Here is a 15,113-nt window from a genome sequence, read left to right on the forward strand (position 1 = left end):
AAATTAGACAGTTGGTGTGTTTAGTTTTCTGTCCCTACAAAGAGTGTTTTTAGTGAACGATTTTACAGCAGTGTGGGAAGAAAACATTAAATACCCATGGAAAAGAGACCAATTTGTTTATTTTCCACTCCAACCACCCTTGTTAAAATGTAATGTACAACGACACGCTGGCTAAGCCATTTCCAAGGAACGTTTCCCCTGAATACCACTGTGGGGTTGGTAGCAGCCTTCAGCCTGCTGTATAGTTCAGGAAAACAAACAGTTCCCAAATGATAGTTGGAGCGGGAGCCGAGCTGCAGTGACGGAGCGACGTGCGTAGGGCGGTGTTCTCACGTAAAGAAAAGCTCGGTGTGGAACATCTGGAATAGTGCTTTAGTATCTACAGCGGGATCTGTGCACTAGTTGTGATCACTTCAACTCCTTAAACTCCTTAACACTCATTTTTAAAGGGACATTTACCACAGCCTTTGCTTTCTGTAAGTTGATACAATATGGAATCTTAATTTACCGTTTTTTCTTTTCTTTTAAAGGATGAATTTCCCGACAGTTTAATTGATTTCACTTCTCCTCCTCCCACTAACGGAATGTATCAACTTTATTCTTGGAGTTTAATCAAGTTGGGTTTATTTATTTTTCATCTAATTGGCCTACAGCTAGGTTTTCATCAATTATTCGAATTTATTTGTGATAAATTGTAATCGAATAGTTTTTTGGGGGGAGTTTGTAGAACTCTTGAACGACTCATCGTTTCATTTTGTCACAGGGCTTCTAGTAAATAACGGTCCACTCCAGACAGACGCACACCCGAGCTGCGTTGGTGGATTTCACCACAGATTATATGGAGCTGTTTTGATCATGCGTTGATTTGCATTTCGTTTTAAATCTCAACTATGCTACTCACTTGTCGTTTCAAAACGTCTATGGAAACTTTCTAAGTAGAGTGCAACTGTTTTTGATTATATATATATATTTTCCCAACGATATGCTATCTGCTGCTTGAATAAAATTGATGTACGTGTTTAATTGGTTGTAAATGTTTTACATTTTTCTCAAAACTATAGTCCTGAGGAGTTGGGACATTCCTCTAACTCCGTGCTTTTATCCACTCCAATGTTACGGGATTCATACTTTTCAATTTGAAGTAAACAAATGGGTTTGATGAGTAAATGTGGAATTGGCTCCACCTGGTGTCAATATGAAGTACCACTTCAAATAGTTGACGCTGAATCAGTACGGTAGACGCCTGGTCTGATAACTGTGGTTCCTGTGTGTTTGTCTCCACGTGTAGATCTATCAGAAAATGCTGCTCATTCTGCTCGGAGTGCTCATCTTCCACCTCATCATCCTGGTCTTACTGTTTGTCTCAACAATTGCCAATGTGAGTAACTATGATATTGTTAACTTTACCCTACTATAATACAATGTGAGTAACTATGATATTGTTAACTTTACCCTACTGTAATACAATGTGAGTAACTATGATATTGTTAACTTTACCCTACTGTAATACAATGTGAGTAACTATGATATTGTTAACTTTACCCTACTGTAATACAATGTGAGTAACTATGATATTGTTAACTTTACCCTACTGTAATACAATGTGAGTAACTATGATATTGTTAACTTTACCCTACTGTAATACAATGTGAGTAACTATGATATTGCTGCCTACTGTACTATAGCTGTGTGTGTGTGTGTGTGTGTGTGTGTGTGTGTGTGTGTGTGTGTGTGTGTGTGTGTGTGTGTGTGTGTGTGTGTGTGTGTGTGTGTGTGTGTGTGTGTGTGTGTGTGTGTGTGTGTGTGTGTGTGTGTGTGTGTGTTAGTAAGTCAGTGTAGTCAATAGGGGCTATCCAGCCTTGTTTAACCATCTGGAACAGGGCAGGGCCTCTTCAATTAACTCATGTGTCAGACCTGGGTTCAAATAGTTCAGCATCGGATTGAACCTGAATCACGCCAGATGGGAGTGGTTGATTGCACTTTTAGGACTACACTATATTATGTGATTGGTTCCATTGTGCCCAGACGAGCCAGATCAAGCTAAAGTTTCAGAAAGTAAACAATACTATTTGAACATGGGTGTGGTGATGGGTGTATGTAGTGTTACGATGGACCTGGGTGTGGTGATGGGTGTATGTAGTGTTACGATGGACCTGGGTGTGGTGATGGGTGTATGTAGTGTTACGATGGACCTGGGTGTGGTGATGGGTGTATGTAGTGTTACGATGGACCTGGGTGTGGTGATGGGTGTATGTAGTGTTACGATGGACCTGGGTGTGGTGATGGGTGTATGTAGTGTTACGATGGACCTGGGTGTGGTGATGGGTGTATGTAGTGTTACGATGGACCTGGGTGTGGTGATGGGTGTATGTAGTGTTACGATGGACCTGGGTGTGGTGATGGGTGTATGTAGTGTTACGATGGACCTGGGTGTGGTGATGGGTGTATGTAGTGTTACGATGGACCTGGGTGTGGTGATGGGTGTGTGTAGTGTTACGATGGACCTGGGTGTGGTGATGGGTGTATGTAGTGTTACGATGGACCTGGGTGTGGTGATGGGTGTATGTAGTGTTACGATGGACCTGGGTGTGGTGTGGCTTGATGTTCTGTGTTTTAACGCTGTATTATAGATGTGGCTAGGTGATCTGTGTTTTAAAGCTGTATTATAGATGTGGCTTGGTGTTCTGTGTTTTAAAGCTGTATTATAGATGTGGCTGGGTGATCTGTGTTTTAAAGCTGTATTATAGATGCGGCTGGGTGTTCTGGGTTTTAAAGCTGTATTATAGATGTGGCTGGGTGTTCTGTGTTTTAACGCTGTATTATAGATGTGGCTGGATGTTCTGTGTTTTAAAGCTGTATTATAGATGTGGCTGGGTGATCTGTGTTTTAATGCTGTATTATAGATGTGGCTGGGTGATCTGTGTTGTAAAGCTGTATTATAGATGTGGCTGGGTGATCTGTGTTTTAACGCTGTATTTAATGATGTGGCTGGATGTTCTGTGTTTTAAAGCTGTATTATAGATGTGGCTGGGTCTTCTGTGTTTTAAAGCTGTATTATAGATGTGGCTGGATGTTCTGTGTTTTAAATACATACTATAGACCCCTTTCTGTGTTTGCAAACATTGCTGCACGCAAGTTGGTGGCAGAACAATGCGGCGTTCGTATAGAACGGCTATATATATATATAACAATATGTCAATGATATATATATATATATATATACAGTATATCAATGATATATATATATATATATATACAGTATATCAATTATATATATATATGTAAAGACTATATCATCGAGCGTTACTAATTCTAGCTAACAACTGCTTAGCGACTGTTCAAGCAATAATCAAAAGATTATTGTAAGCATCTGAGAACCCAAAAAGTTATTTTGCTTAGAAGTAATAAAGACTTATATGTAAGCTATGTCGAATGGGCGTAGATAGAGATGGCTTTCTTACTGCAGCCAAGTGCATCTGTGTGTGTGATATCAGTGTGTCGTGTACTGAAACAGAGTCTATGGATGTGGCTGGGTCTTCGATGCGTAATGCTGTGTAGTGTTGTGGGTGTGTCGTTTATATTCATTGTGTTGTGGGTGTTTCGTTTATATTCATTGTGTTGTGGGTGTGTCGTTTATATTCATTGTGTTGTGGGTGTGTCGTTTACATTCATTGTGTTGTGGGTGTGTCGTTTATATTCATTGTGTTGTGGGTGTGTCGTTTATATTCATTGTGTTGTGGGTGTGTCGTTTATATTCATTGTGTTGTGGGTGTGTTGTTTATATTCATTGTGTTGTGGGTGTGTCGTTTATATTCATTGTGTTGTGGGTGTGTCGTTTATATTCATTGTGTTGTGGGTGTGTCGTTTATATTCATTGTGTTGTGGGTGTGTCGTTTATATTCATTGTGTTGTGGGTGTGTCGTTTATATTCATTGTGTTGTGGGTGTGTTGTTTATATTCATTGTGTTGTGGGTGTGTCGTTTATATTCATTGTGTTGTGGGTGTGTCGTTTATATTCATTGTGTTGTGGGTGTGTCGTTTATATTCATTGTGTTGTGGGTGTGTCGTTTATATTCATTGTGTTGTGGGTGTGTCGTTTACATTCATTGTGTTGTGGGTGTGTCGTTTATATTCATTGTGTTGTGTTCCAGGCCTGGACAGTAGGAGGAACCAAGAATACTGACCTGTGGTACAGCTGTCTCACTACTAACGGAGCATATCACTGCAGTTCTGCCAGCAATGAAGGTTTGTCTAAGACACCAGCACCTAAGATGGTGGATAAATAACATATTTTACTCAGATGGTTTACCATTGAAAAACATGGACAAGGTTCCTGTCTGTCTAAGTGGGGCCTTTCCTGTCTCGCATGAGCATGCTTTTCCCACATGAGCTCACGATTCCTCTGTAATATCTGGCATGCTGACTGTTCCTCCGTAATATCTGGCATGCTGACTGTTCCTCCGTAATATCTGGCATGCTGACTGTTCCTCCATAATATCTGGCATGCTGACTGTTTCTCCGTAATATCTGGCATGCTGACTGTTCCTCCGTAATATCTGGCATGTTGACTGTTCCTCCATAATATCTGGCATGCTGACTGTTCCTCCATAATATCTGGCATGCTGACTGTTCCTCCGTAATATCTGGCATGCTGACTGTTCCTCCGTAATATCTGGCATGCTGACTGTTCCTCCATAATATCTGGCATGCTGACTGTTCCTCCATAATATCTGGCATGCTGACTGTTCCTCTATAATATCTGGCATGCTGACTGTTCCTCCGTAATATCTGGCATGTTGACTGTTCCTCCATAATATCTGGCATGCTGACTGTTCATCCATAATATCTGGCATGTTGACTGTTCCTCCATAATATCTGTCATGTTGACTGTTCCTCCATAATATCTGGCATGCTGACTGTTCCTCCATAATATCTGGCATGTTGACTGTTCCTCCATAATATCTGGCATGCTGACTGTTCCTCCATAATATCTGGCATGCTGACTGTTCCTCCGTAATATCTGGCATGCTGACTGTTCCTCCGTAATATCTGGCATGCTGACTGTTCCTCCGTATATCTGGCATGCTGACTGTTCCTCCGTAATATCTGGCATGCTGACTGTTCCTCCGTAATATCTGGCATGCTGACTGTTCATCCATAATATCTGGCATGCTGACTGTTCCTCCGTAATATCTGGCATGCTGACTGTTCCTCCATAATATCTGGCATGCTGACTGTTCCTCCATAATATCTGGCATGCTGACTGTTTCTCCGTAATATCTGGCATGCTGACTGTTCCTCCGTAATATCTGGCATGTTGACTGTTCCTCCATAATATCTGGCATGCTGACTGTTCCTCCGTAATATCTGGCATGCTGACTGTTCCTCCGTAATATCTGGCATGCTGACTGTTCCTCCATAATATCTGGCATGCTGACTGTTCCTCCATAATATCTGGCATGCTGACTGTTCCTCCATAATATCTGGCATGCGGACTGTTCCTCTATAATATCTGGCATGCTGACTGTTCCTCCGTAATATCTGGCATGTTGACTGTTCCTCCATAATATCTGGCATGCTGACTGTTCCTCCATAATATCTGGCATGTTGACTGTTCCTCCATAATATCTGGCATGCTGACTGTTCCTCCATAATATCTGGCATGTTGACTGTTCCTCCATAATATCTGTCATGTTGACTGTTCCTCCATAATATCTGGCATGCTGACTGTTCCTCCATAATATCTGGCATGCTGACTGTTCCTCCATAATATCTGGCATGTTGACTGTTCCTCCATAATATCTGGCATGCTGACTGTTCCTCCGTAATATCTGGCATGCTGACTGTTCCTCCGTAATATCTGGCATGCTGACTGTTCCTCCGTAATATCTGGCATGCTGACTGTTCCTCCGTAATATCTGGCATGCTGACTGTTCCTCCGTAATATCTGGCATGCTGACTGTTCCTCCGTAATATCTGGCATGCTGACTGTTCCTCCGTAATATCTGGCATGCTGACTGTTCCTCCGTAATATCTGGCATGCTGACTGTTCCTCCGTAATATCTGGCATGCTGACTGTTCCTCCGTAATATCTGGCATGCTGACTGTTCCTCCATAATATCTGGCATGCTGACTGTTCCTCCATAATATCTGGCATGCTGACTGTTTCTCCGTAATATCTGGCATGCTGACTGTTCCTCCGTAATATCTGGCATGTTGACTGTTCCTCCATAATATCTGGCATGCTGACTGTTCCTCCATAATATCTGGCATGCTGACTGTTCCTCCGTAATATCTGGCATGCTGACTGTTCCTCCGTAATATCTGGCATGTTGACTGTTCCTCCATAATATCTGGCATGCTGACTGTTCCTCCATAATATCTGGCATGTTGACTGTTCCTCCATAATATCTGTCATGTTGACTGTTCCTCCATAATATCTGGCATGCTGACTGTTCCTCCATAATATCTGGCATGCTGACTGTTCCTCCATAATATCTGGCATGTTGACTGTTCCTCCATAATATCTGGCATGCTGACTTCCTCCATAATATCTGGCATGCTGACTGTTCCTCCATAATATCTGGCATGTTGACTGTTCCTCCATAATATCTGGCATATTGACTGTTCCTCCATAATATCTGGCATGCTGACTGTTCCTCCATAATATCTGGCATGCTGACTGTTCCTCCATAATATCTGGCATGCTGACTGTTCCTCCATAATATCTGGCATGTTGACTGTTCCTCCATAATATCTGGCATGCTGACTGTTCCTCCATAATATCTGGCATGTTGACTGTTCCTCCATAATATCTGGCATGCTGACTGTTCCTCCATAATATCTGGCATGTTGACTGTTCCTCCATAATATCTGGCATGCTGACTGTTCCTCCATAATATCTGGCATGCTGACTGTTCCTCCATAATATCTGGCATGCTGACTGTTCCTCCATAATATCTGGCATGTTGACTGTTCCTCCATAATATCTGGCATGCTGACTGTTCCTCCATAATATCTGGCATGCTGACTGTTCCTCCATAATATCTGGCATGTTGACTGTTCCTCCATAATATCTGGCATGCTGACTGTTCCTCCATAATATCTGGCATGTTGACTGTTCCTCCATAATATCTGGCATGCTGACTGTTCCTCCATAATATCTCACACCAGAGAGGGAAGAGCTTGCTCTGGTCTAATTATCGTCCCCTCCCGCTCGCCCCCACCGCCCCGCTCTGACAAGAATCTCCATCTGCGGGGCTGGCCAATAAGTAGACCAGAGTGGCCCCGCCCCTACCAGACAACATGAGGGTGTGGGGTGTCTTGCTTTCTCTACCGTCTCTACTAGCACTATCCACTATCCAGCTGGAGGTCAAACTATCATTATCCACCTAGTGGTCAAACTATCAATATCCAGCTAGAGGTCAAACTATCATTATCCACCTAAATGTCAAACTATCATTATCCACCTAGAGGTCAAACTATCATTATCCACCTAAACGTCAAACTATCAATATCCAGCTAGAGGTCAAACTATCAATATCCAGCTAGAGGTCAAACTATCAATATCCACCTAGAGGACAAACTATCATTATCCACCTAGAGGTCAAACTATCATTATCCACCTAGAGGTCAAACTATCATTATCCACCTAGAGGTCAAACTATCAATATCCAGCTAGAGGTCAAACTATCAATATCCACCTAGAGGACAAACTATCATTATCCACCTAGAGGTCAAACTATCATTATCCACCTAGAGGTCAAACTATCATTATCCACCTAGAGGTCAAACTATCATTATCCACCTAGAAGTCAAACTATCATTATCCGCCTAGAGGACAAACTATCATTATCCACCTAGAGGTCAAACTATCATTATCGACCTAGAGGACAAACTATCATTATCCACCTAGAGGTCAAACTATCATTATCCACCTAGAGGTCAAACTATCATTATCCACCGAGAGGTCAAACTATCATTATCTACCTAGAGGTCAAACTATCATTATCCACCTAGAGGTCAAACTATCATTATCCACCTAGAGGTCAAACTATCATTATCCACCTAGAGGTCAAACTATCATTATCCACCTAGAGGACAAACTATCATTATCCACCTAGAGGTCAAACTATCATTATCCACCTAGAGGACAAACTATCATTATCCGCCTAGAGGACAGTAGTGATACTGCATTCTGTGTAGCCAACACTCTCATCCAACTTGTATCGAATAATGAGATTTTACATGATGACAATCTCCAGCTCTGTTATCAGTTAATCAGCCAATCATATTCATTCATTTAGCCCATTTTACAGCAACATTTGTCACAAAGTGCTTTACAGTAAGCCAGCCTACCACCTATCAGGAGTTAGGTGTTCATGTTTTGATATGTTGTGCTACTCTATGTTATATAAAAATTCTGTTAGGTTATATGTAGGGTTGGGGAGTGAAGGCTTACATGCAATCGGGTACAAGTAACAGATTACAAAAAAAAAACGAACTGTAATCTGTTACTTTACCAGCAAAAACATTGTAATCAGATTACAGATAATTTTGAAGAACTAAATGATTACTTCTAGGATTACTTTTAAATTCAGAAAGGATGTTTGTGTAAAAAAATCTTTGACACCATTCTGTTTTATCAATGATATTCAAATTAGCTTTGAAAAAAGGCACAAGTTTAAATTTATTCCGTCTGAGTGAGTCTGACCACAAGTCAGAGACCACTATGATGTCAGAGACCACTATGATGTCAGAGACCACTATGATGACACACCAGATGTGTTTGATGGATCGCGGGAAAAGAGCAGGAATGGATTTTTGTAGGCTACAGTCCAAGCTATGTCTTCCAATGGTGTGATTGCTGTCAGCATCCAAAGATTATCCAACTTGAATAAACGCTTTGAGGTCAGGATGACAGCAGTGGTGTTGTCTACGGGTGATACTGATATCCCTTATTAATGATATCTACATAGCGTATTGATATGAACCACACTGCTACTCTCTCATTTAGTTATTTACGTCGTACGGATTGTGGTTGTTGTGGATGGCTGTTCAATTCAACCGTTATTAGGTTTAAATACATTGGTGAAGAAGCTTAAGCTGCCTATCAATCATTGTTTTTACAACCAACAATGAAAAAAGTGCTCTTGCAACAGCTGTATAGTGTGGATCCCAGCCTGTGGAATAACAGTTTGAGGTGGATCCCAGCCTGTGGAATAACAGTTTGAGGTGGATCCCAGCCTGTGGAATAACAGTTTGAGGTGGATCCCAGCCTGTGGAATAAGAGTTTGAGGTGGATCCCAGCCTGTGGAATAACAGTCTGAGGTGGATCCCAGCCTGTGGAATAACAGTTTGAGGTGGATCCCAGCCTGTGGGATAACAGTTTGAGGTGGATCCCAGCCTGTGGAATAACAGTCTGAGGTGTATCCCAGCCTGTGGAATAACAGTTTGAGGTGGATCCCAGCCTGTGGAATAACAGTTTGAGGTGGATCCCAGCCTGTGGAATAACAGTTTGAGGTGGATCCCACTCTGTGGAATAACAGTTTGAGGTGGATCCCAGCCTGTGGAATAACAGTTTGAGGTGGATCCCAGCCTGTGGAATAACAGTTTGAGGTGGATCCCAGCCTGTGGAATAACAGTTTGAGGTGGATCCCAGCCTGTGGAATAACAGTTTGAGGTGGATCCCAGCCTGTGGAATAACAGTTTGAGGTGGATCCCAGCCTGTGGAATAACAGTTTGAGGTGGATCCCAGCCTGTGGAATAACAGTTTGAGGTGGATCCCACTCTTTGGAATAACAGTTTGAGGTGGATCCCAGCCTGTGGAATAAGAGTTTGAGGTGGATCCCAGCCTGTGGAATAACAGTCTGAGGTGGATCCCAGCCTGTGGAATAACAGTCTGAGGTGGATCCCAGCCTGTGGAATAACAGTTTGAGGTGGATCCCAGCCTGTGGAATTACAGTTTGAGGTGGATCCCAGCCTGTGGAATAACAGTTTGAGGTGGATCCCAGCCTGTGGAATAACAGTTTGAGGTGGATCCCAGCCTGTGGAATAACAGTCTGAGGTGGATCCCAGCCTGTGGAATAACAGTCTGAGGTGGATCCCAGCCTGTGGAATAACAGTCTGAGGTGGATCCCAGCCTGTGGAATAACAGTTTGAGGTGGATCCCAGCCTGTGGAATAACAGTTTGAGGTGGATCCCAGCCTGTGGAATAACAGTTTGAGGTGGATCCCAGCCTGTGGAATAACAGTTTGAGGTGGATCCCAGCCTGTGGAATAACAGTCTGAGGTGGATCCCAGCCTGTGGAATAACAGTCTGAGGTGTATCCCAGCCTGTGGAATAACAGTTTGAGGGAGTTCCTCTCTTCTGAAGTCCTCTGTGACATTGTGCTCCATACTGGCAAAAACAAGTGAGGCTTTTATTGCTCAATCTAATTCGTGCAGATTAAAAAAAAAACATCCATAGGCCTAATGGAGACATTTTAAAACACGTAGACCTTTGATAGACTTAAAAGGGCAATCTGTAGTTGCTACATCCATTTCAGGACTTAAATGAATGATATAAACTGAGTATACAAAACATGAAGACCACATGCTCTTTACATAATGTAGATAGACCAGGTGAATCCAGGTGAAAGCTATGACCCCTTATTGATGTCACTTGTCAAATCCACGATCATTGTTGATGAAAGAGAGGAAACAGGTTAAAGAAGGATATTTAAGCATTGAGACAATTAAGACATGGATCATGTATGTGTTCGATTCAGAGGGTGAATGGGCAAGACACAATGTGTAAGTGCCTTTGAAAGGGGTAGAAAGGCGCTAGCCGTACTGGTTTGTGTCAAGAACTGCTACGATGCTGGGGTTTTCATGCTCAACAGTTTCCCGTGTGTATCAAGAATGGTCCACCACCCAAAGGACATCCAGACAACTTGACACCACTGTGGGAAGCATTGGAGTCAACCTGAGCCAGCATCCCTGTGGAACACTTTCCACACCTTGTAGAGTCCATGTCCTGATAAATTCAGTCTGTTGGTCTTGTTTAACCTCTCAGTGTTCATAATGTTTTGTAAACTCAGTGTATGGCCAGCTATGTAAACTGGATCTATCTTACAATAGATGTCGATTAATGGGTAATCAGATTAGGTTAGAGTGAGTTAGATTAGGTTAGTGGGGTAATCCAAAAGTTACAATAGTGAATACAATTCTGGACACGTAACTGTAACAGACTACATGTAGGAAGTAACCTGCCCACCTCTGGTTATAAGTCATGTTCAACCTCCTCTGTCTCCTCTCTTCAGACTGGATCCAGGCGGTTCAGGCCCTCATGGTCCTGTCAGTGCTGTTCTGCCTCTTCTCTCTGGTCTTCTTCATGTGTCAGCTCTTCACCCTGGTCAAAGGAGGACGCTTCTTCTTCACCGCCGTCTTCCAGATCCTCGCCAGTGAGTACGACCACTAATAAGGCTTAATGAAGTCTTCATAACCCCTTTATAAAGGCCTACATAGACTCTTCATAAAGTTGTTGGTCTTGTTGGCCAGTGAGTATCACATCACATCACCCTGATTGTCTAATCTAGCCGGGTCCCCCGGTTTATACAAAGTTGTCTTATACTGGCATCAACTAACAATGTTGCTGAGAAGAGGGCCTGGATGTTGTTCTGCGGGGCTTACCGCCCAGGCAGGAAAATGATCTGGGGGAAAAACTGAATGTTTAAAAGACAGACATGTTATAGCTCAGGTCAAAGTGGGAGGCGGCCCCATGTGACCACTGTCCCTTAATACGAGGGTTGGTTAACTGTCTCAGTGTTAGATCCCTTACTACGAGGGTTGGTTAACTGTCTCAGTGTTAGGTCCCTTACTACGAGGGTTGGTTAACTATCTCAATGTTAGATCCCTTACTACGAGGGTTGGTTAACTGTCTCAGTGTTAGGTCCCTTACTGTGAGGGTTGGTTAACTGTCTCAGTGTTAGATCCCTTACTACGAGGGTTGGTTAACTGTCTCAGTGTTAGGTCCCTTACTACGAGGGTTGGTTAACTGTCTCAGTGTTAGATCCCTTACTACGAGGGTTGGTTAACTGTCTCAGTCTTAGATCCCTTAATACGAGGGTTGGTTAACTGTCTCAGTGTTAGATCCCTTAATACGAGGGTTAGTTAACTATCTCAGTGTTAGATCCCTTACTACGAGGGTTGGTTAACTGTCTCAGTCTTAGATCCCTTACTACAAGGGTTGGTTAACTGTCTCAGTGTTAGATCCCTTACTACGAGGGTTGGTTAACTGCCCCAATGTTAGATCCCTTACAACAAGGGTTGGTTAACTATCTCAATGTTAGATCCCTTACTACGAGGGTTGGTTAACTGTCTCAGTGTTAGATCCCTTACTACGAGGGTTGGTTAACTATCTCAGTGGTATGTCCTATACTATGAGGGTTGGTTAACTGTCTCAAAGTTAGGTGCCTTCCTACGAGGGTTGGTTAACTGTCTCAGTGTTAGATCCCTTACTACGAGGGTTCGTTAACTGTCTCAGTGTTAGGTCCCTTACTATGAGGGTTGGTTAACTGTCTCAGTGTTAGGTCCCTTACTACGAGGGTTGGTTAACTGTCTCAGTGTTAGATCCCTTACTACGAGGGTTGGTTAACTGTCTCAGTGTTAGATCCCTTACTATGAGGGTTGGTTAACTGTCTCAGTGTTAGGTCCCTTACTACGAGGGTTGGTTAAATGTCTCAGTGTTAGGTCCCTTACTACGAGGGTTGGTTAACTGTCTCAGTGTTAGGTCCCTTACTACGAGGGTTGGTTAAATGTCTCAGTGTTAGGTCCCTTACTACGAGGGTTGGTTAACTGTCTCAGTGTTAGGTCCCTTACTACGAGGGTTGGTTAACTGTCTCAGTGTTAGATCCCTTACTACGAGGGTTGGTTAACTGTCTCAGTGTTAGATCCCTTACTACGAGGGTTGGTTAACTATCTCAGTGGTATGTCCTATACTATGAGGGTTGGTTAACTGTCTCAAAGTTAGGTGCCTTCCTATCAGGGTTGGTTTACTGTCATAATCTCTTAGTTGGAACCAAACTACATCTTGTGCTAGATATATTCCATTTTCTTTAGTGGGCAGAGGTGGCTGGATTCAAAAATGCATTTTCTGCACATGGGCACGGAAACTAGCAGATTCAGCCCCTCCCCTCTAATATAGAACATAACCAAGTCTGTTACAAAATATTAGGTGCTTCAACTTGATGATCTCCAACAGTCTGAAACTAGCCATGCCTTTTTTTCTGCTCTCTCGTCTCTCTCTTTCCCTCCCTGCTCTCCCTCCTCTCTCTGTTCCTCCTTGCTCTCCCGTCTCTTTCTCTCCCGTTGCTCTCCCGTCTCTTTCTCTCCCGTCCCTCTCTGTCTCTCTGTCTCTCTGTCTCTCTGTCTCTCTCTCTCTCTGTCTCTCTCTCTCTCTGTCTCTCTCTCTCTGTCTCTCTCTCTCTCTGTATCTCTGTCTCTCTGTCTCTCTGTCTCTCCCCAGGTCTGTTTGTGATGTGTGGAGCTATAATCTACACGGTAATGAGTCCGGATAGGGAGGGGGAAGCTGCGTTCGGCTTTGCCTACATCTTGGCCTGGGTGTCCTTCCCTCTGTGTCTGGTCAGTGGTCTCATCTACATCGTACTGAGGAAGAGGGAATGAGGGAGGGAGGCTGAGGTTAAGACCTCATACCACCAGCAGCAGCAGAACACAGCACTGTGTCCCAGGGTTCGGGTCAATTCTGTTAGAATTCCAGTCAATTCAGGAAATACACTACCATTCCAGTTCTCTTCAATGCTTCTTCATGAGGTTTACTTTCTGAATTGATAGAAATTCAAATGGAATTGAATTGACCACAACCATGCTGTGCCCACTGACCACCAGAGGAGGCTGGTGAGGGGAGGATAAATGGTTCACATAGTGTTTGTTTTCCATCAAATACTTTGAGCCGTTGGTTAGATTGAGTGTTTGCACCTTTGGGATTATTCCATTGGTTTCATTGTGCCAGGCAAGCTCCATCAAGCCCAGCTAAGGCATTTGTAAGAAAACAAATCATATGTGAACCCAAGTCTACATTATACAAACCAATCACAGGTGGTCATGACTGAAGCGGAATCAGTGGAATGGTTTCAAATACATCAAACACATGGAAACCATGGAAACCATTCAATTTGCGCAGTTCCGTCTTTTATTATGATCCGTCCTCCCCTCAGCAGCCTCCACTGACAGCCACGTGTGAGGGAACTACAGAGGAGAACAGACAGCCCGTGTTACAGTGTAAAGATGCACATAGTGTCTATGGTTTTAGACATATTTATAACACTTTTTACATGACCTTTTGTACATAGTTTTGTCGAGTTGCTTTGTTGAGCTCAGTTCATTGTCAGAGCTTGTTTGTTTCATACTTTCTCCTCCGTGCCAAAGAGATAAAGCTGTGATATCAGCTTTTAGTAAAAAAGACCACATGTTTAAAGCCTTTTAAACATTTATTTTTGCTTTACTAAAGTGTAGTGTCAACTCCTAGCTTGTCCTTGTCAAGCCAAACAAGACAATTCCATAAATAGTTGTCTTGAAGGCAAGAACAGACTGGCAATCAGGCTCCTCAAATCCTTCAGACAAAGTGACTCCATCAACAACATCAGTTTTCTTGATGAAGGAAAATGGGGATGTGTTTCAGTAGAACCAACTAATTATAATTTTGTTCATAACCATTACTACTTTGTCTTTGTACTGTCCTGTATTGTCTATTAAGATTCTGAACTGAAAATGGTGTTTTGTATCTGCCGTTCTTCTACTGTATATCCTACTTGCTGATGTTGTTATTAATTCGTTTTAACAACGCTTGAATTGTATAGCCTACTTGTTTTGTGTTGCTATTAAATGATTTGAACAATGTTACTGACTGGGGGCCCTTTCTGTCCAATCTGGAAAAAGAAATCTGCCGTTTTCATGTCTATATTCTGATAAATAAAAGCGTTGAAAGAAGGTCTACTTGCTTGGCATGCAGCCAGGTCACCCGTGATACAAGTCAGTAGTCCACGTCCGTCCATGTCTGAGGACGTCGGGAGATGAAACCGGCCACTACAGGGCAAGAGTGAGCCGTCTAACCTT

General features: G+C 42.8%; 1 protein-coding gene across 1 annotated transcript; it reads left to right on the top strand.

The window, feature by feature from the left end:
* The first annotated feature begins 285 nt into the window (after positions 1–285).
* LOC129846405 (peripheral myelin protein 22-like) lies at positions 286–14,897 on the top strand. Its single transcript, XM_055914335.1, has 5 exons — positions 286–476; positions 1,289–1,378; positions 4,152–4,245; positions 11,303–11,443; positions 13,507–14,897. Exons 2-5 carry the CDS (start codon positions 1,301–1,303, stop codon positions 13,662–13,664), a joined length of 471 nt encoding a protein of 156 aa, XP_055770310.1. The 5' UTR covers positions 286–476; positions 1,289–1,300; the 3' UTR covers positions 13,665–14,897.
* Positions 14,898–15,113: the final 216 nt, after the last annotated feature.

Source organism: Salvelinus fontinalis, unplaced genomic scaffold (assembly GCF_029448725.1).
Source record: "Salvelinus fontinalis isolate EN_2023a unplaced genomic scaffold, ASM2944872v1 scaffold_0526, whole genome shotgun sequence".
NCBI classification, from domain to species: domain Eukaryota; kingdom Metazoa; phylum Chordata; class Actinopteri; order Salmoniformes; family Salmonidae; genus Salvelinus; species Salvelinus fontinalis.

Bases quoted from the DNA above. Each gene is read 5' to 3' on its own strand.
- LOC129846405 (XM_055914335.1), top strand. From the start codon at position 1,301: ATGCTGCTCATTCTGCTCGGAGTGCTCATCTTCCACCTCATCATCCTG. The intron at 1,379-4,151 runs GTGAGTAACTAT...GTTGTGTTCCAG, and splicing joins TTGTCTCAACAATTGCCAAT to GCCTGGACAGTAGGAGGAAC. The intron at 4,246-11,302 runs GTTTGTCTAAGA...TCCTCTCTTCAG, and splicing joins CAGTTCTGCCAGCAATGAAG to ACTGGATCCAGGCGGTTCAG.